At 44.8% G+C, this 24,876-nt stretch overlaps 1 protein-coding gene across 12 annotated transcripts in view; it reads left to right on the top strand.

Annotated features, from left to right (window-relative positions):
• The window catches only part of LOC132470114 (rap1 GTPase-activating protein 1-like), a 114,239-nt gene that overhangs the window by 45,332 nt on the left and 44,031 nt on the right, over positions 1-24,876 (top strand). For 9 of the 12 annotated variants that reach the window (XM_060068346.1, XM_060068335.1, XM_060068333.1 and 6 more), the window contains exon 2: positions 5,007-5,042. Coding sequence is in view for 10 of the 12 variants with exons in the window: in XM_060068335.1 (XP_059924318.1) it covers positions 5,007-5,042 (36 nt within the window). In the remaining 2 variants the exon portion in view is untranslated. Of the gene's footprint in view, positions 1-5,006; positions 5,043-18,318; positions 18,852-20,104; positions 20,377-24,876 lie in introns of those variants that run through there. The other 3 variants (XM_060068334.1, XM_060068338.1, XM_060068347.1) reach the window with 3 other exon arrangements.

The following is a 24,876-nucleotide window of genomic DNA, read 5'->3' as shown; positions in this document are numbered from 1 at the left end:
TTAAAGGTATGGCAGTTTATAGCCGTGGGGTTGCATACAGAAGCCAGTGTGGGGTCTTGGTTATCGATTTGGTTATTGATTTCTTTTTCTTGCAACACTCTTTGATACCATACTACAACCCCTATACTTGGACGAAGTTTACTCCAAGCCTTCATGTCCTTGGCTTTATATTTTTGCTTGTTTTACTGGTTTTGCTCTTCTCTCAATGTATTTCTGATACAAGAAAAATATTAATCGATCATTATTTCACAGCCTTTCTGAAACCTGATGTTTTTTGCTTTTATCTTTTTCATTATTTTTCCTGATAATTTCACATCTCTCCTAGCCATGGGAGAGATGTGTTTCTTCTCATGATTTCAGAGATGTGTTTCTTTTGATGATTTCTCTTCTAACTAGGAGAATCTTTTTCTGGTTTGAGGTTTCTTAAAGATCCCCTGGCATGAAAATTTCACTTTCTGAGGTTTTCTAACATACCTATGCTTGCCCAATAGCTAGAAATTTCGTTGGGTGTAAAACGAGCACCAGGCATTCTGCTCCGGTTTTGAAAAAACTAAGCTCAGACGCGCCGTTTTGGAACTTTCCCCGTATGTCGTCATAAGCCACCTCCCCTTTCTCTGCCTTGCCAGCCCAGAGAATTTGGCCCGGCAATGAGACAATGAGCTACGACCATGCGAGCGCCACGTGTGTGTGTGTGTGTGTGTGTGTGTGTGTGTGTGTGTGTGTGTGTGTGTGTGTGTGTGTGTGTGTGTGTGTGTGTGTGTGTGTGTGTGTGTGTGTGTGTGTGTGTGTGTGTGTGTGTGTGTGTGTGTGTGTGTGTGTGTGTGTGATTACACACACTGTAACGCAACTGTTGTACACTTCTTTGTTATTTCGATAACCGTTATGCTGTTGGTGTGATGGCGCATAACATGTCGGTTCTTTGACGTCTCTGGTCTTTCCACAACGAGACAGTAGTTGGGGTTATCTCAGCCATGGTTGAGAAGAAATTGGGGGAAAGGAACTTTGGCTTTGACTCCCTGAAGTACATGAACCACGGCATGGAGGAAAAAGGATTGTTGCCCGTGATTGTCTCCCGCTTTAGCCCACTGCCCGCTGCCGAGGGACCACCTAAGCGCTGGTGGTGCCTAAGCGCTGCCTGCTGCCGAGGCGGTGGTCCCTCGGCAGCGAGGCCCCGGCGGGAGACAATCGCGGGCAAAAATCCCTTTCTCCTCCATGTCGTGGTTCAGTCTACTTCAGATTGATGTGGACGTGGAAGAACCAGAGACGTCAGAGAACCTGAAACAGTCGTTTTTTATTCATAATATCGTCTGGAGGCGCACACAGCTTTTGGCCGTGATAATATATAGTATATGATACAGATATCTATGTATAATATGATATTATTTTGATACAGAGCTCCAGGACTCCCGCCGGAGCACCCAGAGTGTAGAATCTTTACAGAACACGGCAAAGGCTGTGTTCGCGTCGCCATTGCAATACATCCACTGTAAACAGAGCGCATGGTACCGTGGCTGCAAGCTGCTCAGGGCCACACCCCCATTCTCCTCCTTGACCCGCCTCTCTCCTCCTCATTTGCATTAGAGCTACAGACACCGAAACGGTGCGTTTGGCGAAAGCTCAATGTGCAACTGGCTCGTAGTGGCTGTAATTCTGCACCACAGCTGAATTTCGGGAACGTCTTCAAATACTGTGTTAGGGGCCCACTAATATCTATATTAAAGCATCCATAAAGTAGCATGCCATGGGACTTTTAAGGTGAGGACGGGCCTGAACTATATATTTTAAGTCAAGATGGTACACATAGAACGCGTGAATGCCTTGCAAGTCCTCTGCCCTTGTCGGCTTAACTTGAAGCTGTCTTCAAGATACACAGCGTTGCAGAGTGATAGCCTAGTGCCACCCTACTCTATTCTTCCACCAGTGGCACAGGCATGATACTCCCAGATCATTAGTCCCACTAACACGTAATCTTTGCTCAGACATTATTCTTTAAATAATTTTAAATGAGATGATTCTATTTAGATTTTTCTTTATGACTAATAATGACTAATCCATATAGTTTATGCAGGTGACTGAAAAAGATGGATTCATATTTACCTTTCGTACTGTAAATGCTGTTACCGCCGGTCTCGGGGAACGCAGAAGGCATAGGAGGATAAAATCTCACACACACAGCCAATCAGTAGGGATCCCATCCACTATTAAGCACGCACCTCATTTAACTAATCATCCAATCATCAACCTATACACAAACATATCAACAGGCTTGCATGCAAGGGAACATGGACACAGAGAGGGACACTAATTCATCATCAACACGTGTTCTTTTCGTCTATTACCAAGTGTCATAATATTACAATATCCAAGTTCCCCTGGCTTCCCACTTTTGGGACGACCATCTCATGTATAGTTCTGGGGATGTGCTGAATGACTTGGGGGGGGGGAGGTAGACGTTGGAATTATCTCCAAACTGTCAACACTAGGATTTCAGTATCAGCCGCACGGTAGCTCGACTAAGGATAACTGTCATGTCAACATAGCAGTAATGCTCTCAGCTATATGGCATCACACATCAAGTTTGATGCCACTATCTTACGGATTATAAAAGCAGGACTTCATGGCCAAGGAAAATAGGGTAATATATCTGAATATATGACATTGTGATGATGATGCAAAGCTGTAGTATTCAATACTTATCAAACAAATTTATGCTTTTGGTGCAATGATAACAATGGCACAGTTATTACCAGCTCTTTTATAAAATAATTATCATCACAAAAATAATAATGTAATCATTCAATCAAAATCAGTTCATTTGCATGGTCCAAGGTTGCAGTACATTAGGACCTTGGACATAGGTCCCAAAGCACACAACCTAACACCTTAACACACTGAATGACAACAACAAGGCCAACAAGCAAACAAAAGAACTGCTCTCTTAGAGTATATCCTCTGTTGACATTCAGCCAGTTAGGCTTTCAGTTCTCTCCCTCCAACACCGGGAGCTCTGGTAGCACCAGACTTCACCTCAAACCTCAGTTCAACCCTCAACACTAACCGTTTCCTCCCAATAAACATCTCTCTCTCAAAACAATTCCCACCGGAGCTATTTTCATTAGCATCACATCTGTGGACTGAGGAATGGACTGGCTGTCTCTGGGACTGTGTGGGGACTAGAATTACAATAGCTATTGTTCGATTGGCTAGGTGTTGGGAGGGGGGGGGAGTGCTGATTACTACTTGATTGATTGTCCAAGGTCGTCGTCTGGGTTTTTCATTGAGAAGACAAAAAAAAGCCCTGCATCCATTAAATATTTCGCAGACTTGATTTGTGGTTGGCATGCAGATCGAGGGACTTGTTTCAAGGCATGATAAATATGTCCTTCGTTAAGCATGTTTTGTTTAAAATGTTGTTTTTCTGGTTTAATTTCCTTTAATTAATTCCGGGCTATCAAGCTCACGCGAGCTTCCGACACACAAACACTTGCCTCCACACACATTCACACATGTATCCGCACACACACACCCAAAACACTCTGCCTGTCCTCCTGATAGTGGCCGGCCGTGATGGAACTGAAGAACAGAAGGGCATCGAGGCACATTTCAATTAAAACTTTAATATCGGAGTGGATTGCGTGTGCTGTTGCAAAAGCAAGACCAACTCTATTGCGCATTATCTTACAAAGGTTATGTGGCTACAAATTCTCACTGCTCTGAATGGTGAATGGTAATAGCTTCAGAATTGTAAAGTCCACATTAACATAAGCGCTACATTTTAGGTAACGTTCCAAACTGGTGCGTTGAGGTAAGGAAGTTTCAGTTGGTTAGGTTCTGGGTTGGCACTACAGGATCCTGGGGATTTAGCATGCTCGTCCTGCCTCTGCTGAACTTCTCAGAGGTTCTATGAGGTAAACACGATCCTGCTTCCACTTCCAGAGCCTTTACTCCATAGCATTCGCTCCATCACCTTTCTTTCTTTTGAAGACGATTTTGAAGAAGACTATTCTACAGCTATGGTATGCTTCAGTCAGCTTTGATCACTTTGATGTAACCGTTTGGACCCTAATCTAGACCCGTTGACAAAAGACTCACATTTTTGAATACTTTAGGCATTTGGGATTTTGGGCCAAGACTGCATTTTGGAGGGCTTCCAGAGGCTGGCCGGGTGCCAGATGGGATGGCAGACCATCCATTGTGTCTCGGAGCCACTGTGTTTATAACCAGCAAACAGCTGTCAGCTAGGAGGGAGGGAGGGGGAGAGAGAGAGAGAGAGAGAGAGAGAAGAGAGAGAGAGAGAGAGAGAGAGAGAGAGAGAGAGAGAGAGAGAGAGAGAGAGAGAGAGAGAGAGAGAGGAGAGAGAGAGAGAGAGAGAGAGAGAGGAGAGAGAGAGAGAGAGAGAGAGAGAGAGAGAGAGAGAGAGAGAGAGAGAGAGAGAGAGAGAGAGAGAGAGAGAGAGAGAGAGAGAGAGAGAGAGAGAGAGAGAGAGAGAGAGAGAGAGAGAGAGAGAGAGAGAGAGAGGCAGAAAGCACAGGGAAGTGTTCCTTCATCCCTTCTGACGTCAACGGCTTCACAGTGTGCAATAATGATTGATTAATGTGAGCTTTCATGCTGGATGTTTGTTCTGTGTTGATCAGATTTGCCTGGTCGTCTTCGCCGTCTCTTGCTCTGACACGGGGGATTACTGGTCGTGCTCAACATTCAATTTACCAACATCAACGATGGGAATGTTTTTTTTGGTTTCTTTTTTGCAGCTTTTCAAAGTTATGTAAATTAAAGTAGACTCCATTCAAGGTGTACACACCATTCATGGTATTTAACATTCCAAAGCCTTCCTCAAAAAAGTGAATTGTATAGACATGAAAAAGAATATAAATTGGTGGGGTTATATTGCACAGATCAATTGTTGTTCATAATTGTGAATATTTGCAGCATCTCTATTGTAAGGTTGGATCGTCCTTATCATCCTACTCACCCTAATGATTGACTGTCTCTCTTTGTGTCTGCAGAGTCCACAATACCCCCTCCAGGACAAGAAGTTTATGGTGAGACCTGATCCTTAAAACTCTCTCTCTCTCTCGCTCACTCTTTCTCTATTCATACTTTAAAAGCTTTGATAATTATGTTTTTAATGGATTGGGAAAACCAAAGCTGTCAAATAATTAGATTCAACCAACTCTCACAAACAACCAACATAGATGGACACACCCACTCTGATTCACTCTGTCTTCAATGTCATTGTATTTACTCATTGCACGTATTCATCATTCTTCTTATTCCTTCGCCTTATTTTTCCGGCTACTTTTTGCCGAACTAGTTTAATGATTTGTAAAGATCAACACAACTTCTCGCAGCCTCTGCAGTAAAGATCTGGAGCCCTTACTGACTGACACACACACACACACACACACACACACACACACACACACACACACACACACACACACACACACACACACACACACACACACACACACACACACACACTTTTGATATTTGAAGGCTAAGTCCCCCCGCCTGTGAGAGATGACGGGGGGGCACTAGGGGGGAGGAGGGCGGAGCCGACAGGGGAGGATATGATGCTGTGACACATCCGCCTGGGTGGTGTGTGTGTGTGGAGCCACGACCCTCAGACATCCAGAGACTGACAGCTCTCAGGCACGTGGGAAGAGAACACCACTTCGCTCCTTCCTTCTGACTCCCTGTACTTTTCTAAAGGGATTAATGTCAGAATATGTTCCGAATGCGAAGTCAACGGTGTGGGAAAGACCCCAAGGATAGGCTAGTGGTCCGGGGGGTTCCATGGGGACTTCCAGCCCAAGGGTTCTGGGTTCGATCCCCAATGTCTGCAGTGTTACCCGTAGGTTTCCCTGAGCAATATGCCCCGACACCTACCTGCTCCTTACTGATGTATCACTGTAAATCGCTTTGGATTAATGTGTCTAAAGGACCCGACGGCTGAGTAAATATCAATGAAATCAAATGTTAATGGGTCAATATAATGCTATCAGCTGCAGAACCAACTGTGTGTTCTTCCATCTGGAAGAACTTTTTTCCATGAAGAGCGAAGGACACTCCAATGGATTCAAAGGCAAGAGAGCGAACAAAATAAACAAAATATATATTTTTTCACGCACACTCAAACGCACACACACACACACACCTCAGCTCTTTGTATGTGTCCTTCTCATACACATGCACTCAAATATGTTCCACAGTTCAAGTAATTGCACTCCCATGCTGGGCCAGGAGAGGTCATCTACAGTGCAGTGGAAGTCTCTGTGCACTGTTATTAGTTATCATTAGTGAGCAGACTAGAGGTCAAAGTACCAAGCCTGCTATAATAGTTATAGGAGAGAGAGAGGGGGGGGGGGGGAGGGGGAGAGAGAAGGGAGAGGGAAAGGCAGACTGTGAAAACGGAGGGGTGAGTAGGGTCATTAGACGGGACTTGATACAAATCTCCATACCCCCTACCACTGCTACATGTAATTAAGGGGGCTGCTAGAGACCACTCAACTTAGACCTGCTAACACAAGGCCACTGCGGTGCATGCTTATGCTATCTCACGTAGCGTGCACTGGGAGAGCACGTCCAGCTACATGCTAAGAGCTGGGTTTCGATTCAAATTTCAAGAATCGATTCGATTCCGATTTTTAAGTTTCAGAATCGATTTTTTCAGATTTTCTCAGATTCCATCCGATTCGATCCGACTTTGTTCTGATTTCCGATTCGATCCGATTTCGATTCGATCCGGGGGTTAATGTTATTAAAAATGAAAAATGTATTTGAACCGTTTCCTTCACTTCATGACTGTGTAGAGAAGCAACATATTAAAACTAGTATATCAATATTAAACAGCAAATCTTACTAGTATTGGTAGTTACTGATGGCTGGAAGAAAAGGTTAAGGGTCAATCTACCTTCAAGAAAGATAATTCAGGACAATAAATGGAGGACATCATTGAGGTGACTATATCTGCAACAGTGGATTCCTACTGGGACACTAACCAGTGCATTATTATTATGCTTGAAAATAATTAAGAATTCACCCAAAAGCGGTTGCTACCAAAAGCATTTTTATTTTAAAACTGCTCACACTTAATAAACTGAGAAGTACTGGAACATAAGAACAGATTTTTTTTTTTTTTTTTGAACTTCTTTTTATTTCCTCTTATCAGTTGCAGTCATACAGTACATCACATCAGTACATGCATTTAAGTGCTACGGGTACAAATCTTAGGCTGGTGGGGTTAACAGTCCATGGATGTCTTGGGCCCAAACCATCCGGATCCATGCATAACAGAATTGAGTTACTCATTAACATTGTCCACAAACACCACTCATCACACATGACATTACACAAAGAAGGCATTCTGAAATAGAAAGGCCTGCAAAGGTCCATTGCTTAAAAATAAACAAAGAAACATATCTCCATACCCACATGCACATATGTATCTAAATGTAACATTGTCCACAAACACAAAACATCCCACATGATATTACTTTAAGAAAGTATTCTGTAAAGAAAAAGGCCTGCAGACGACCATTGCATTAAAAGAAAAAACTAAGAAAAACAAAAATAAATATATATCTCTAAATGTATATATCTATATGCATATCCACTTGTATACACACACACACATCCATGCGTACCTTCATCATACCAAATGGAAGTGTATAGCAATGACAGACCAGTTGTTTATGAATGCCTCTGTTTTAAGTTGTAATAGTGCAGTCAAGTGTTCCATCCTGTACATATCTTGAATTCTGTCCCTCCATTGGGTTATTGTGGGGGGCTGTGGCTTCAGCCAGGAGGCTGTTATTACTTTATTTGCTATTAGAAGAAGGGCTCTCAAAATTTTAGTTTGGTTATTTTCTTCAAGGTTATCAGGCAATATCCCTAAAATGAAGTGTGATGGTTCTAATGGTAAGTCAATAAATAAACATATTTTTATTTCCTTTTGTATTTTTTTCCAGTATTCTGATAACTTTGGACAGTCCCAAAATATATGTGTGTGGTCTCCCACCTTGCTAGAACAGAACATTTTAAACTGTAAAAGCACTGAATGGCGTCTATATGAGCATGTTCAAATCTGTTCTAAAACCACACTCAAGATTTGTTTTCAAGAATATACAGCACCCTAAGTGTTCAGTGGAATCCCATGAATATTTTCCATGAATATATAAAAAAAAATATATATTTTTTTTTTCTTCTTTTTTTTTACAATTAAAAAATCGAATCGATAATCGGTCATTAATATGCGAATCGATTAAAAATCGGAAAATCGAACACAGTGCTCCAATTACACTCTGAGTAGCGGTGCTGATTCTGCGTTCTCTTTGTCTTGACCGGCAGATCCATTAAAAGAATCTCTCTCGCTCTCGCTCTCGCTCTCGCTCTCTCTCTCCCTCCACCCCCCCCCCCCCCCTACTCGCCCTACGTCACCATCTAGCCAGTACGAATAAGGAAGTTACTATTTAAATATTCATCCCAGTCCAGAGCTGGGTTATTGCTATCTTTTCCTCTTATGTCCCAAGTTGCTGCGAGCTCACGGCACAGTTCATGAATGATTTAGAATCTTTCAGAACGTACTACTGCTTTTGATCCCTGACTCGGAATCATGGCGGGTGGAATTGGAAGGAATAGAAAAGAGCAGAGTGAGTGAGAGTGGCTCGCTGTTGGCCACTCATATTAGTGCGGGACTCGCCAACTCGGTGGGAGGTTTTCATCCTGCACGCTTGTTACTGGGCCACCATTGGTGTCGCGGCAATTTATTTATGAGTTGTTGTGTCGAGGACAGATGGGACTTCTAAAGGCAAGGTAGCAAACAATAGTTGTAGAATATAATGGTTTCACGGTATGCATGCAAGAGTCTCCTCTCTGGGAGACCGAGCCCCGAACAGCGTTCCATTATATTAGAGTTTTTATACAGATGTGAACATTAGCGATTAGAATAAAGGCTCTATTATCGGTGTCTACTACTGGTCTCTATTATTGGTCTCTCGGGCTATTGGTCTCTATTATCAGTTTCTAATACTGGTCTCTATTATTGGTCTCCAGTGCTATTGGTCTCTATAATCAATGTCTACTTCTGATCTATATTATTGGTCTCTAGTACTATGAGTCTCTATAATCGTTGCTACTATGGGTTTCTATTGTTGTCTCATTAAGTTCTGTGGCACCCCTCCCCAGTGTGTTAAACTGCCGGGTGTCAGACGGACGACAGCTGCTTAGACTGGTTGCGTCTTGACTCTGATGGACTGCGGCCACGGCTCTGTACCGCTGTGCTCCTCAGTCTTTAGTGCGTGAATATGAAGTCGGTCGAGGTGTATGCGTGCTGTTTTACTAGTCAGTCATCGAGCACAGGGACCTGCAGTGAATACATTTGAAGGTAAAGGTCGTACAGGCAGGCGTCGCATGCTAGCCCAAGGTGCAAACAGATGGATTATGGGTAAATTGGGGGTGGAAGGGCTCTGGGTTAACCTGGGCTGACCTAAATGAGTAAGTGTTGGTTTCGGGGGACGTGCCTCCACCCATGCTTGTTTGCATGGGTCTTTGGTCGTGTGCACTGCAGACAAGTGCATTTGAATGCAGAGGAATACTAAATAAGATAAACATTGAGAACGCAACAAGTAATACATATCAGATTGGTATTGAGAACATAACTTTATTTGTATGAGATTGACATTTTGAACACGACTTTGTGAGACGGGAATTCCGATCACACACTTTATTTGGAGAGACAGAATCTTAGAACTCAGAACTTTATTTGTAGAGACAGGAATTTGGAACACAGAACATTACTTGCATGAGATAATAATTCAGAACTGAGAACGTTACTTGTATCAGATAGGAATTTAGAACTCAGAACTTTACTTGTGTGAGATAGGATTTTGGAACACAGCACTGTTTATACGAGATTAGGATTCGGAACAGGGAGCGCCAGACCTTTACTGCTCAGTGTGGCGGCTAGGCCCACCTGCTCTCTGACGAGACACCCGGACCATAGGCCCCAGACCATTATGGTTAAAATAGTCTCCCGTTGGGCGGGGCAGGTCGTGAACGCACTGTGGTGTGTGGTTTTAATGGCGCTTAAGCTCCCAGCACAGCGCAGTGTTCCTAATTAAAGGCTCATTAAGCTGATTGGTGCAGATAATGGCAGCCCTCCACTCTGTGTCTGTCTGTCTGTCTGTGGCTCCCTGCCATGCTGGAATCAGGAGGCGGTATAAATGCCATGACATTTCAACATGACTTGTTATTCCGGATGTTGTTCCCGCTTGATCCCAGCCTCAGTTCTCACCAAAGCCGTGCCGTCAGCGGACGCTTGTTTGGGTTGGAGGCTGAAAATAAACATCGCTTTTCAAAGGTATAGGAATAACCCTGGAACCTGCTGGCAGTTGGTATACGCTTACGTTGCTGTGATGGGGTCATGTTTGTTTTATCCCACTGTGTAGCAACTGCAGTAGCTGCTATCATTGCTGTAACACGGGGAATTGGTTAGCCTAGCGATTGTTGTACTTGCACTTGGTTTTATGAACACCCTTTTTGTACCGACAGCGATATATTGTTGCACTTCTTATGACAAATGTCGCTTTGGATAAAAGCGTCTGCTAAATGCCCTAAATGTAAATGTAAAATCCAATGTGAGCTCTCGCTAGACTCTTACATTTACACCCACATATTTGTAGGTGTTTCAGGGCAGGGTCAGGTAAGTGAAAAGAGTTGATAGCCAGTGTGTGTTAAGTGTTCTGGCGTATACTGGCTACTGTGCTGCGTCACCCAGGTGAGTGCTACACCCTGTATCAGGTCTCATATCCCCCCCCCCCACCCCCCTCTGCCACATGCACACACATATACAGACTCAGTATGTTTAGTGATTTGGTTTGGTCTTCAAAGGCAATACACAAATGCTTTACAAAAAAAAACACCAAACAAAAAGGATACAAATGAACAGTACAGTACATACATGCATACAAATACTCCAAAAACAACAATACAGAGAAAGATAGGACAGTGAGAAAGAGAGAGGGTGGACATTTTTTGTCAGGTGTTGTAAGTGATGTTGAAGAGATGTGTTTTGAGATGACTTTTGAAAGACTGCAGTGAATCAGAGTTACGGATGGCCAGGGGGGGATGGAGTTCCTGACGTACTGAATCATATGCTATCAAGTGTAGCTTATCCAAACCTACTTACTAACTTACTTATATACTCTTATTATATACTCTCTCTATGAGGCAGGGTTAAGGATCATCATAAGGCAGGGCAGGGTTGGTATTAAGGGACTTGAGGAGGCTGTTAAGTAGCACAGCTTCTTGTAATGGGGCCATGCACTACTACAACAACAGGTCAATGCTGCCCCGACAGCAGGCGAGATGCCCTGCGTGCATCACAACGGGAGCTTCACCAGTTTAGTATCGATGTGCTGACCCGGCGGACGGCTTACTGATGTCTATGGAACATCTTCTCAGGTAAACCCGGGCCGAGTTAAGGTAAGCAGGTAAGCTTACTTGCTTACCTTGAGCTTACCTTCTTACCTTAAAGACAGGCAGGCAGAAAGGCAGGTAGACAGGCATGCAGGTAGGCAGGCTGATAGTTAGGCAGGCTTGGGGGCAGGTATAAAGGCAGGCCAGTCTTGTACTGACATTAGGAACAATGGTGGTAAGGCGTAATTACGTCAAGCTTGAGATAAACCCAACGAGGCATCTAATCTGTCTGTCTGCTTCTCTTCAGACCGTAGTTAATAGCCGGCCTTGGACTTGGTGTATGAGGTGGAGTTGTGAGGGTAAGCTGATAACAGAACAAAGTCGATGGAGTCAGTAGGCCCTACAGAGGAAATTAGCAGATTGAGACTCTGACCTGCAGAGGTTCAGCTATAAAGCTGCAGCTATATGCTAGGCTAGTGTAGAATACACGACTAGCCTACTGAGGCATACAAAAGCTTACGATAGCATACACTAGGCTAATGTAGCATACTCTGCCTTACTTTGGCATAGCATGCACTAGGTTAGTGTAGAATACAGTTGCTTACTGTGGTATACAGTATCTTACTGTACCATAAGCTACCTTGGTGTGGCATAGGCTAGCTTACTGTAGCATGTGGTATCGCACTGATGAAAAGGAAAAGGCTAGCTTACTCTGACGTACTGAATCATATGCTATCAAGTGTAGCTTATCCAAACCTACTTACTAACTTATTATATACTCTTATTATATACTCTCTCTATCTTATTGTGTGTAATTGCATTGGACTCATTTATGGTTCTAGGAATCATTATTTTGTTCCTGTATTTGGATCAACAGGTATCTGTAATTGAATGGTAAAAGTAATCCCTTTTTCTGCCAAATAGGATTTGACAATCTTGGTTTGGGTTGACCTTTGTGCAAGATTATGGCTTGTGTAAACAAGATAGGAACAGGTTGAATTATATGATATTTATTCATGGACAATTCAACAATGTGCTATTTGCACTGAGCCCCCCTGTTTTAAAGGCTTTCAGTATTGAAAATAAAATCCCTGTTTCTATCACAATGCTTGTGTTGCCAAGATCAAACAGGGAGACGGGAGAGAAAGCTCCAGAACAAATGAGTCGTGCTACAGGCCTGGTTTAGCCAGCCTGACTCACACCTGATTGGGTAACCATGGGCAGGAACGGGAGAGTACGTGGGATATATTTTTGGTTCCTGTGAGTGGGAGCGTTATTTTGGATGCACCACACGCATGGGAAGAATAACCCCCGCTGATGATTGACCGCTGGGGTAGCAGGGGTAATAATACGCTGACTGATTGACGGATGCACCTCAGTTACAATTCAGCGAGCCTCCACAGGATGCTGCCCAATCAGTGTGGCCAGTTCAGGAGGGGGGAGGAGCTAATTGGTGCAACGTTGTTCTTCCTTCTTCCACACTCTCGATAGACATTACACCTGTCGGGTTACTAGATGACAGCTCTCTCTCACAAACACACACACATGTCGCACACACAGACACACACACACACACACACACACACACACACACACACACACACACACACACACACACACACACGTGTGTTTAAACCTATGGACGCACACACGCGCGCCCGCATTCATTAATTTTTTTACACGTACACGCCAACCCTTTTTAGATTTGCGCCGGGCGCAAGAGTAATTTATGCGGCGGGCGCAAGAGTAATTTATGCGGCGGGCGCAGGAGTAATTTATGCGGCGGGCGCAAGAGTCATTTATGCGCCGGTAAAATAGCAACATCGCCATAGAACCGCCCACAAAGCTACTTGCGCTTGGCGCTTCTCACTTGCGTTTCAGACCGTTAAAATAGGGCCCAAAGTATGCGAGGTGCACAAGCAAAATTATACATGCGTGATGCGCCCTTACAATAGCATCTGAACAACGCTCCACTGACTTTAACGCGCCAGAACACGCCTCCTCCTTTCGCCGAACCGCCCTTTGGGGCGCAAGATCATTCCCTAATTTACCGACGTGTGGCGGTGGAGGGAAAAGAACGCTCTGCGCTCAGTTGCAACCTTGCAACGACACATGCGTCAGTGTAGAAAGACAATTGCGCCGGATGCAAGATAAGGCCCAGAGTATGTGCAAATGCAGACACATAGATCTGAAGATCTATGAAAAAACCAATGCAATTTGTTTCAAGTTTCTTAGTACCGCCACACACACACACACACACACACACACACACACACACACACACACACACACACACACACACACACACACACACACACACACACACGCCCAAAGCTTACATGTACATTATAAGAAGGGGACTCCTCCGCGCAGTTACTCAACCCTACAAATCAATTACATTCACAGTCCACCTCCGATCCCTTCATGTAAGGCATAGAAAATCTATCTGGAGCTCCACACTCCCTCACGGCCCCAGGGACCTGAGGGTTTGTTCCCAGAGCAGGATGATATTGCAGGAGCATGTGAAGTGATGCTCTCTCTGGAAGGCTCAGGTGCAGTGGTTCTCTAACAGTTTGTCCTGTGGAATGGCTTGAAGTACCGGGAGGGATTGTAGGATTTAATACATTTTCCTGACATAGTTACACCGCCTGTGTGTCAATTTGCCGGCCAAAATCCATTTTGTGTGTATTTCTAGTCTATTCATTTAGCGGCATGCCAACACATAATCTGGGCTTTCAAACACAGCTCTACAAGCACAATAATGTGTCCCTAACTAAATTGCTTATTTTCTTCAAAATAATAATAATCTTGTGATGATTAGCTCAGAATGAACAGTTGGAAGAATGCCGATAAGAGCTTGTTTGGATCTCAGTTGTGTTTTGACAAAACATAAGAGGGCCAATTAGTTATTGTATTCCATTCAGCTTCATTATGTCCTTTATGTTTTTAATCACAGCTTTTCTTAGGTACTGCCTCAGTAGTAGTGATATAGATTTTTACCATAGATGACCCTCTTAGCGGTCGAGATAACAATATTTAAATTGACAGGAGCAAAGCATGAAGCTCATTAGCTTTATCTCACAGCTACAGTTGGTTGAATATTTGTTTTTGTTTTGTGATGCGGCCTGCTGTGTTGAGATTGCTTTTATGGATGCATACACAGACAACCCTCTCTGTATTCCTGAGATTTCTCTCCATGGGTATTGGACCTACTGGACATTACATTTAAATAGACTATGTGGTGAAAGCCTTCTCTGCGTAGGAGTTGTACAACCTAGGAACACACACACACACACACACACACACACACACACACACACACACACACACACACACACACACACACACACACACACACACACACACACACACACACACACACATTGCTGTCATTCCTCAACACGCTTATGACTAAGGTAGGTCCAATTTGGCTGGCCAGTAATAATACAAGGTAAGGTAGGAAGGTAGGGAAGGATTTAGGCAAGCAGGGAGGAAGCTAGGTAAAGGGGGATGGATTTGTGGAAGGACGCAGCAGGGTGTAAGTTATGGAGGGGAGGGTGGGAGGGAGGTAGCGAAGGTGGTAAGGAAGAAGGAAGTGGGGGAACTCTTTCATGTCGGATAAAGTGGTGCACAATCTGTTTGTCCTTGCGTGTTTGTCCTCAAGCTTCCCGGCTCTGTGTTTGTGTTTTCTTGGCTCACGTTGCTTGCCGATAAGCTTCCTCTTGCAACAGCCATCACAACTTCCAGGGCCCCTCGCCGGCCCCCTGTCCCTGGATGAACACCAGAACCACACACCCGGAGAGCTCAATTAGCCACCCCTGGCTTGCGCCAAGGCTATAGCGCTGAGGCTATCAAGAGGCTTTAGCACCAAGGCTATAACACCTAGCCAAGGCTATCGAAGGGCTATAGCGCCGAGGCTATAGCACCAAGGCTTTCAAGAGGCTATAGAGCCGAGGCTATCAAGAGGCTATAGCTCTGAGGCTATCAAGAGGCTGTAGTGCCGAGGCTATAGCACCGAGGCGTTAGCGCCGAGGCTATCAAGAGGCTATAGCGCCGAGGCTATAGCACCGAGGCTATAGCACCGAGGCTATAGCACTGAGGCTATCAAGAGGCTATAGCACCGAGGCTATCAAGAGGCTATAGCTCTGAGGCTATCAAGAGGCTGTAGTGCCGAGGCTATAGCACCGAGGCGTTAGCGCCGAGGCTATCAAGAGGCTATAGCGCCGAGGCTATAGCACCGAGGCTATAGCACCGAGGCTATAGCACTGAGGCTATCAAGAGGCTATAGCACCGAGGCTATCAAGAGGCTTTACCACCGAGGCTATCAAGAGGCTTTAGAGCCGAGGCTAGTCCAGACAGGGAAGCAGGGACTCGAGGAGTTCTATAAGCTAATGTCCACGGGCGCTCTGAATATCAGCAGGATGATTTATGGGCACAGTGGAGACTGCATCTGTTGTTTTTCTGTGGCTGATTCCCTATGTCTGCGGCGGTCTCTCAGGAGCACAGCTATCAATCAGCTCTTGAAACAGGCTGTTTGTTTGTGTGTGTGTGTGTGTGTGTGTGTGCGTGTGCGTGTGCGCGCGTGCGTGTGAGATACCAGGATCATTGACTCACGGAATCCGAAAACTTGAACTTTTATTTAGTGTATTGGTATATACACAATACATATTTATGTCAAACATATTCAAGTCAGCCTTGAAGCAGTTATGCTCTAATGTCTGATATATAGATCATAAAAGGCTGACCGATGTAAATTTATTTATAAATTCATCCTAATAACAAAAAAATCTCAAAGAATGTACACTATAAGAAAAACCTCTCAAAGGCTTATTTTCAAACACAAATGTTAAATTTGTATTATGCAGAATAATGTTTATGTTCACCTTGTATCAGTAATAAAGTCAGGGACCTTGGGTCTAGCAATGTCTCTCTCTCTCTCTCTCTCTCTCTCTCTCTCTCTCTCTCTCTCTCCCTCTCCCTCTCCCTCTCCCTCTCCCTCCCCCTCCCTCTCTCTCCCCCTGCCCCTTCCCCCTCTCCCTCCCTCTCTCTCCCCCTGCCCCTCCCTCCCTCCCTCCCTCCTTCACCTGTTCCCAGTCCACCAATGGGCCTGGGGCCAGTGGTGAAGGATCGGAAGACGGAGTCCGTCCAGACTCCAAGATAATTATAGAAACCAGTGGGGCTCCGTGTAGCACCGACTGCAGCACTAGTAATAATCCACTTTATTAAAGGTTCCTTTTACAAACCTCTGTTTTATTTTATCCAATGCCGTCTTTTCATAACCTTACCAAACACACATCAAGTGCTTCTCAAAAACGCAATCAAACCCATGAAAATGGGTTGGATTGATCGGTTGAACTTATTTTTGGTATTTTTTTATTTAATCAAAATATTTCACCCCTCCCCTCCAAAAAAAGATCCACCTTAATTATACTGGGGAATTCTTCCAAGAGGCACTCAAACCTCTATCTGTCAATACGTGCCACACCTCTAACTAGATTTCATATTTGAAGATGAAGTATTAAAAATACATTCCTATGCCACTGCTTTTAAAGTTTTTATCGATTTTCTTTTTTGTGGGTTTTGGTCGGTGGTTTATCCCTTGAGGGTGCGTGGGGCCTGGTTTGAACCCGCTGGCCACTGCGATATTCTCAGAGAGTGCTTGACCCTAATGAAACCATAGCTATTATAAATATTGTAGCCAAACTGAAGAGCCCTATCAGTACTATCAGTACATAAAGCACACCGTAAGCCCTCACATTGAGCTATCGTTAAATCCATCAGCCTTTAACCACATGACGTTATCTATATTACATCTATTACTAACACGGGAAGCCCCAGGGACATCTGAAGGGCAGAATACTTTTCCTTTAATATTATCCATTATAATTGGAGTGGCCATATTAAAAAATATATATATTCAGGATACCCAATCACGGTGGACTACCTTGCGTATCACGTGAAAGGAACATTGCAACGTACATTATGTCACACACTTCATGTACTATATGCTGATATTATACATGTATTCCCACCCTGCCTGCCAGAGCCACGCTGTGAATTCAGAGTGTCAATGTATCTCTGCACCGGGGGCCTTACAACGACACCATTTCCTGAGTAAGAGTAAGTATTAGCATGGAGTGCAGTGAGGGGTTGGAGGACGTGTAGGGATTATATACTTCGCCAGCAGAGAGAGACAGAGGGGGAAGACGGGGTAGCCCGGGAGACTGCAAGTGTGCCAACAAAAAACATGATCAGCCACTGCCGACTCACCTGCACACACCTGTTGCAAACCAGTCCATGCAAAATTTGCCGCTGACTTAAAAATGGCAATTGAGTCTGATTCAAAGTCCCTTTGGTTTTATCTGGCACTTCTCTTCTTGTAAGACCTTGGCAGACCTTGAGAGACCTGCCGGTTGAGGCTGTAATCCCTACACTCTTGACATTCGGCTGACTGTGGCTGTGGTCACCAACGCTGTAGGGAGGGAGGGAAGGTAGAAGAGGGGTAGGGAGTGAGTTAGGGAAGGGGGGGATGGGGGAGGGAAATGGTTGGAGGTTGGGATGTAATAGGAGTGGAACCAAGGGAGGTAGGTAGGGAAGGTTGGTTGAGGGGGAAGAAAGGCAGGAAATAGGTAGGGAAAATAGGGGAGAGGGCGTTATTTAAGTAAACATTGAAGTCGAGAGAGAGAGAGAGAGAGAGAGAGAGAGAGAGAGAGAGAGAGAGAGAGAGAGAGAGAGAGAGAGAGAGAGAGAGAGAGAGAGAGAGAGAGAGAGAGAGAGAGAGAGAGAGAGAGAGAGAGAGAGAGAGAGAGAGAGAGAGAGAGAGAGAGAGAGAGAGAGAGAGAGAGAGAGAGAGAGAGAGAGAGAGAGAGAGAGAGAGAGAGAGAGAGAGAGAGAGAGAGAGAGAGAGAGAGAGAGAGAGAGAGATGGATAGTTACCAACTAGGAAAAACTATACACCTGCAGGATATGTCCGTTCATCCCATGTACCAAAGCGGGTAAAAAACTAACCGCAGAACAGGTTTCTCATGCTCCTCAGAAACAGCTCAGGCTGTGTGTGCCTTGGAGGCTGTGTGCTCTGGAACAAAGAGATTAGGCCGACTATCTCTGGTATTACCTGTAAGATAACACCAGCACTTTGGTTGGGTGTGGACAAATCCACATCCTACCCCTCTCTCTGCGAGCGCTGGCTCACAACCGCGAAGGTAACTCACTGGTGGAAATGCATACCCAGAGGAACACCTCGCCACCTGGAACCCTTCTTTGGAGTAGCTCGTCCCAGGTACCTGGTGGAAGGCACTGGCCTTCTTCGCTCAGCAGACCAGGGGAGACAGTGGTGTAGCCGACCAGCCGAGGGATGGACAGGGGGCTTTCCCTTGGCCCCAGGAGAGAGAGCTTCTCTGACACTCTGCTGCGGAAGGTGCAGCACATTTGGTGAGATGTTTTTGGGGTGTAGGTGGGGGTACCGTCCCATGGCGCCCGGTTGAAGTTGATAAATGATGCCCCGTGTTTTGTATCCAAACGTTCCATTATTTGTGGGTGCTTTGGTTTTGGTTGGAATACTGACGGCAACAAACCAAACTGAGTGTATCCGTCTGAATTCTTATTTATGCTAATCTCAGAAGTGGAGTACAGCCATGACTTTGTGGAAATGTGGGAGTTATGTTTGCTGCAAAGATTTAGTTATTTTATAATTCCAAGATGGCCTTTATTTATGACAATAGGCAGCGTACATATAGGCGTTAGTTAGAGCAAGTATTAGGATGCTAGGATTGGATAAAGATCTTGATGTATTTTGTGTTGTCCATTCATTGCAATCCAGCCTTGTGTATTTAAATTAGGTAATTTAAATGAATGTTACTCTTTCCAAAGAGTTACATTCATTGGTTCAACATTGTTATTGAGGGGGTGATCCGATCTTCCGATTGGAGCGGAGGACAATGTCCAACCAATCACTGTCCAGATGTGCTCCTGGATGTTCTAAATGTTGTCCTCATGATGTTAAACCAGTACACAAGGGGGAGGCAGATGAGTCATTGTTGTCCCATCTCAGGGATAGCGTCCTCTCTTGTTGTGCCGATGACTTCCTGTGCGAGCCGGAAAATGCACAGCGGTGTGCCGTGTGCCTTTCAGACGTCTCTTTGTTCTTTTTGTGCTTTTATCGCAGCAACTTAAGCCCAAAGCCCACTGCAGTGTCAGCACACACAAAACTTCAAGTTTTCAAATTACAGCTCTAAGCTAGACATGAATCCTGTTCAAGTGAACAAAACCTCAAACTTTTCTCGTGCGAGTGATTCAGCATCAAGCGGAATTCGCTGGAAAGTTGAAACATTTCAACTCGAGCGAATGACGAATTAGCATCGTTCATGCGAGTAGAATCACGCGAAATCGCATGAACCAGGTCATTAGTGCCCTGCCAGTCAGCCGGTTTTTGTGTGAAAATAGTGTAAGCGATGCTTACAGGCGGACTTTGCCTAACCCCAACCTGTTCTTAAAATCGAAAAAGCATCACTGACTCAGTTGATTTGGACTGAGATGCCTGACTAAAATTGTTGTAGTGGTGTCTCTACTGCATATCAGGAACACTGTGTATCATGAGGTGGGCGATGGAATGTAGCCTGCGGAAAGATGGGGAGAGAACCAGAGAGAGAGAGGGAGAGAGGAGTCAGGGAAAAAGAGAGTGGGAGGGAGGGAGAGTGAGAGTATCAGGAATAGAGGGAAAGAGAGAGAGAGAGAGAGAGAGAGCTTCCCAGCATCCTCTGACAGGAGCTGGGCTGAGGTTCTACAGCAGGTGTAGAGTGAGCACGAGCGAGTCAGGCACGCGGACCGGAGAGACAACACAGAGGCAGCGAGAGGGAACATAGCGGTTGTAGTTTGTTCTAGGCAGAGATACTCCAGGGGGGGTTGGGGACGAGAGAGGAGCTACAGCACACAAACGGACAAAGAGAAAGAGCGAGAGGTAAGTAAAACGATGGCTGGCGTTAGAAACACAAGATGTTGTTCTGCCAACTGGCAGGGTGATGGAGAGATCTGCAGAGAGGGATAGCAACAAAACATGGATTGTAAAAGTGTGGGGAAGGGGTTTAGAGTGAGTGGGAAAGTGAAAGAAGTGTGTGTGTGTGTGTGTGTGTGTGTGTGTGTGTGTGTGTGTGTGTGTGTGTGTGTGTGTGTGTGTGTGTGTGTGTGTGTGTGTGTGTGTGTGTGTGTGTGTGTGTGTGTGTGTGTGTGTGTGGTTACTGCCTGAGTTTAGCAGCAAATCTTTGCCAGGCCGATCTCTTGATCCTACGCTTGTGCAGACCTTGGACATATTCTTTACTTATGTTCTTACATCTCTACTAGTCTCACTCTCGCACAGATTGTGTGAGTGACGAACAGAGAGTGTGTGAGTTCCTTTGCTGTGTTGGTTTCCATACTCGATAAGATTAGCTGCCCCTCCATGATAGGTCGACTTGCAGAGCTGAGGTTTGAGGGTTTGTTTGTTTGTGTGTGTGTGTACTCTTGCACATGTGCTTCTCTGTGTGGACATGTAGAACCGGTGGAGGAGATATCAGGGCTGTGTAGCATCGCATTGTTATCAACCAAATATGGCGATGGAACATGTGGGGAAAGATATTGGGCAAGATGTTGCCAAGGTTAAGACTGACTCCCAGACAAAAGATACTGGGTTTGAATCCCAATGTCCGCAGTCTGATTGTATTCATCAGAGTAGAGACAATCTAACTCCCTACCTGCTCTGTTTGACATGTATCTGAAGTCGCTTTGGAGGAAAGTGTGCTAAATTAATTGTGTAGGCAAGGGGCCATCTGTGTTTATAATATTAATATTAATTAGATGGAGTATCGGCTAAAAGATACTCCAGTGGGAACAACCAGAACTTTTTCATTCTGAATTAATCATGCAACCACTGCAGGTCAAGCTTCATTTCCTTGTTACTCTCGTAATTACAGTCTTTATACGGTCCCTGTATGCATAAGGAAAATGTCAACGGTACCATTCCTTCCGATGGAAAATTGAGCTTTAGGTAGATTCTTCTCCTCCTTCCTCTTCGCCTTCAGCTTCTTAAAAATGCATTAAAAAAGATTCCTGGACACAAAGCTTCAACACAACAGCAAGGGGCAACAATTACATTGCTGAAGGACGCCCATCAAGGCTGCTGTGTGACAGGGGTAGCATGCATGGTCTCCTCGCGTTAAGTGGCTTGGTGCTGCAGACGCAGCTCTGCTACATCTACTCAAGGTTTCACACATTTTTTATATTTAACATTTTTACACCAGACACCTACACCTAACCACTCACCGCACCTATGGTAGATACAAAATTCCCACTGGCTTTGTGATTAATGAAAGACATTATCATGGTTGTAAAGAGGCTCAGTCAAGGCTATGCTAAATATTTCCTCATCCGATTAGCTATGTCTGAAAAGCAAAAAAATCTTTTATTTTAGATTTTTACCAAGAGAATAACGCAAAGAAAATAATAACCAATCTCAATTGGTCTTTATCATTTCCAATGGTTTATTCGCATACATATGTTGGATAGGTGGAGCTTAGACATGACTTATTCGGTCACCCAAATATGGTCTTGCATCGTGGAGCATCCAGCCAAAGATTTTATACGCTAAATGAGTTTGGTCCCAGGGCCCCAGTTGCGGAGACAAAGTGGGGGAGTGTAACTAGATTTGGTGGCGCTGTCTGAGGACTTCCCTGTCAGAGGCTGTCCAGCACGAATGAGTCACAAGTTTCATGACATCTGAGTCCCTCCATTGCCCGCAGACATCTCCCAGAGCCGAGAAATCTGTCAAGGTCTATGCTCAACGCTTCATGGATTAAAGGTTTACACTGTGATGTTGCCTCCGGGGGGCAAAGTATCGTGTTCTGGGTTTTTTGTTGTTTCGTTTCGTGGACTCAACATTCGATTCAACTCTCAGTATACATCAATATTATAGAAACCAGTTCCCAAGCATTTATTCAAATGGATGATATGCTGTTGTGCGTTTTTGCTGCATGCATGACACTGTTCTGGTGTAAGTGTTCTGAGTAAAGTTTCATATTTAGCAAAGGCTTTTAATGTGTTCAAAATCAAATCATTTCAAAATCAACAAAGCTCCTATCTTTGGTTCTCTTTCCTGGATACTGGCCACAATGAGTCATCTCCTCATATTGTTAATTCAGTAGATGTGAAAAAAAGGTTCTGGTTCTTTGTGAATATGGATGAATATGTCTGCCAAACAGAGCAGTCTTCTACGTGTTTCACCGGCAGGTTCAACGCGGTCATAGCGGTAGTTGTATAAGTCAGCAACAGTTAACAACCTTCCCGCTAGCTGCCCACCACCAGTGGGGCATTCCGCAGAGGCGGCCCAGTGCTGTACTCTAATATCAACAACAACAAATATCTTACAATGCGTTCTCCATACAACGTGACGTGAATGTCCATGACTCTAGTCGATGGTGCGTCCCGGCCTCCTGACCTTCTAATTAGACATCGGGGAAGGACAGAGCTGGATGCCAGTCTGTCCCGGTCTGTAAACATCGTAGAGCAGCGTGACGGGCCATCACCTGCCTCTTAATGATGCTGATCTGTATTCAGCGGCCACAAGTCCTTCAGATGGACAAAGAGCCGACATCATCTTAAGCCCTTCTCCTTGGAGGTACGAGATAAGCTCTCAGCTTAATTATAAAGTTTGTGGACCTTTCAGAAGGCATAGGTAAAGTTGTTTGCTTGCAATAGATTGTTCATAGTCTATTCTAGTGTGTATTGTGTTTCTAAATGCATCGTGACTACTTTAGAAATGTGTGCATGTCACCACTAAAAGACACATGTGTTTAGAAAATGAAACTCCCGCATGGCACTGAATTATGAGTCGATCAAGAAGTAAATCTGTTCATTCTTTTTGGTTACATTTGAGAGTTCAGAGTTTAGTTTAGGATTCCGACATTTGGGGCACGGACAAAGGGCGGATGCCAGCCATTGTGACATCCTGACCTTAACACCTGGCCAGGCCATGAGTCCGGGTGACACTCCCCTCGCCTGGCCTCATCATCTGGCCACGGTACTGATGCCATCGGGGGTGAGCCGTAAGGTATGACCAACCCATCACACTATGGGAAATTTTCCGTCCAATTAGCTAAGCTCTTTGGTGCTTTCAGTGGCCCTGGGTCCCTGATGCAGATCCCATTTTGTCCTTGGGTCCCTAATTGAAATATTATCAGTTAGATGTTCAATCAAATTGATTTTAGATTCACCCCCTAGACCTTAAGCTACTGCTCCTGCAGCAGTAGAGTAAAAGGCAACAGGGGACTCAGTGTCTGTCTGGACAACGTCCGGAGACGTCTCAGAGGAGAGCTGCCGAGATTCTGCTCTGCATACACGATTTTAATGAGATTTTATTACTTTACGATTTAAATGCTTTATTCTGTCCCGCGGGTGTGTCCGCGCACCACTTTTTAAAAAGACTCTCTCTGCGACTAGACATAAAAGCCAGGGAGGAAAGTACAAACTCAAATAGAATGTCTGCCATTCTGAAATGAGTCCAAAACCTGAGAAAAACGAAGGCATGACAGGGCCCTACACAGAGGGACCAGTACCACTAAGACTGACCAGCTGTGGATGGAAACCTGCACGGACATCATGCTGGTGCACTATATACATGTACTATTGCATGGGTCTAGAGATCCCCAAGCCCATGGGGCAGCTCCTTTGGCCCTGGTGGCCATTGGAGCCCTAGCCACGGGATACATGTCTACGTTTTGTTGTGTTGGGAGAAGCTACACGCTGAATACGCTTTGGTAGTTTCCTAATAACATTATTGACCTTTCTGACTTACCCTATTCCTAGTTAGGGTTGCATACACAGGAACGCCGAGAGAGAGGGTATGTCGTAACAGGTGACCGGGAATATCAGTGGCTCAGTGCGCATACAAAATATTTTGCTTATTTAACAGAATAAACGGTTCTCCGCAGCAGATTTGCAAGCTTGGCTTCGTATTTTGTAAAGAGCTGTTGTTAGGAGAGAGTAGGCAGGGGAAGTGAACCGGGACACTCACTCCTCCTCCTGCTTCTACTCCTCCTCCTTCTCCTCCTGCTACTCCTTCTCCTCTCTGCTATTCTGGTGGTGTGGTTCAGCTGTCTGTCCTGCAGGGAATTTTAGGGAAGAAGAAGACATGGAAGGAGTTGGGCGTGGATTAGTATTTTTTACAGTGTAGTGCAATGAAGGCCGGACGCTGGCCTGTGGTCGCTATCATCATTTCCTGTAAGGTGACCAGCTGAGGGGCCACTGGGATTCTTTATAACCCTAGTAAACTTTGTGATAATGTGTTTCAGTCTTTTACCTACATCACTATACCTCGACTCTTAATCTCTTTCTCTCTCTCTCTATCTCACTCAATCCTTTCTCTCTGCAATTCTCTTTCTTACTCCCTCTGCTCTCCCCTTATTAGTGTGCTACTGCTACTGCAAGCACA

The sequence above is a fragment of the Gadus macrocephalus genome, chromosome 13 (genome assembly GCF_031168955.1).
Source record: "Gadus macrocephalus chromosome 13, ASM3116895v1".
In the NCBI taxonomy this organism is placed as follows: domain Eukaryota; kingdom Metazoa; phylum Chordata; class Actinopteri; order Gadiformes; family Gadidae; genus Gadus; species Gadus macrocephalus.
Note: the sequence above shows the minus strand (reverse complement) of the source record. Positions and strands in the feature narration are given on the sequence as shown.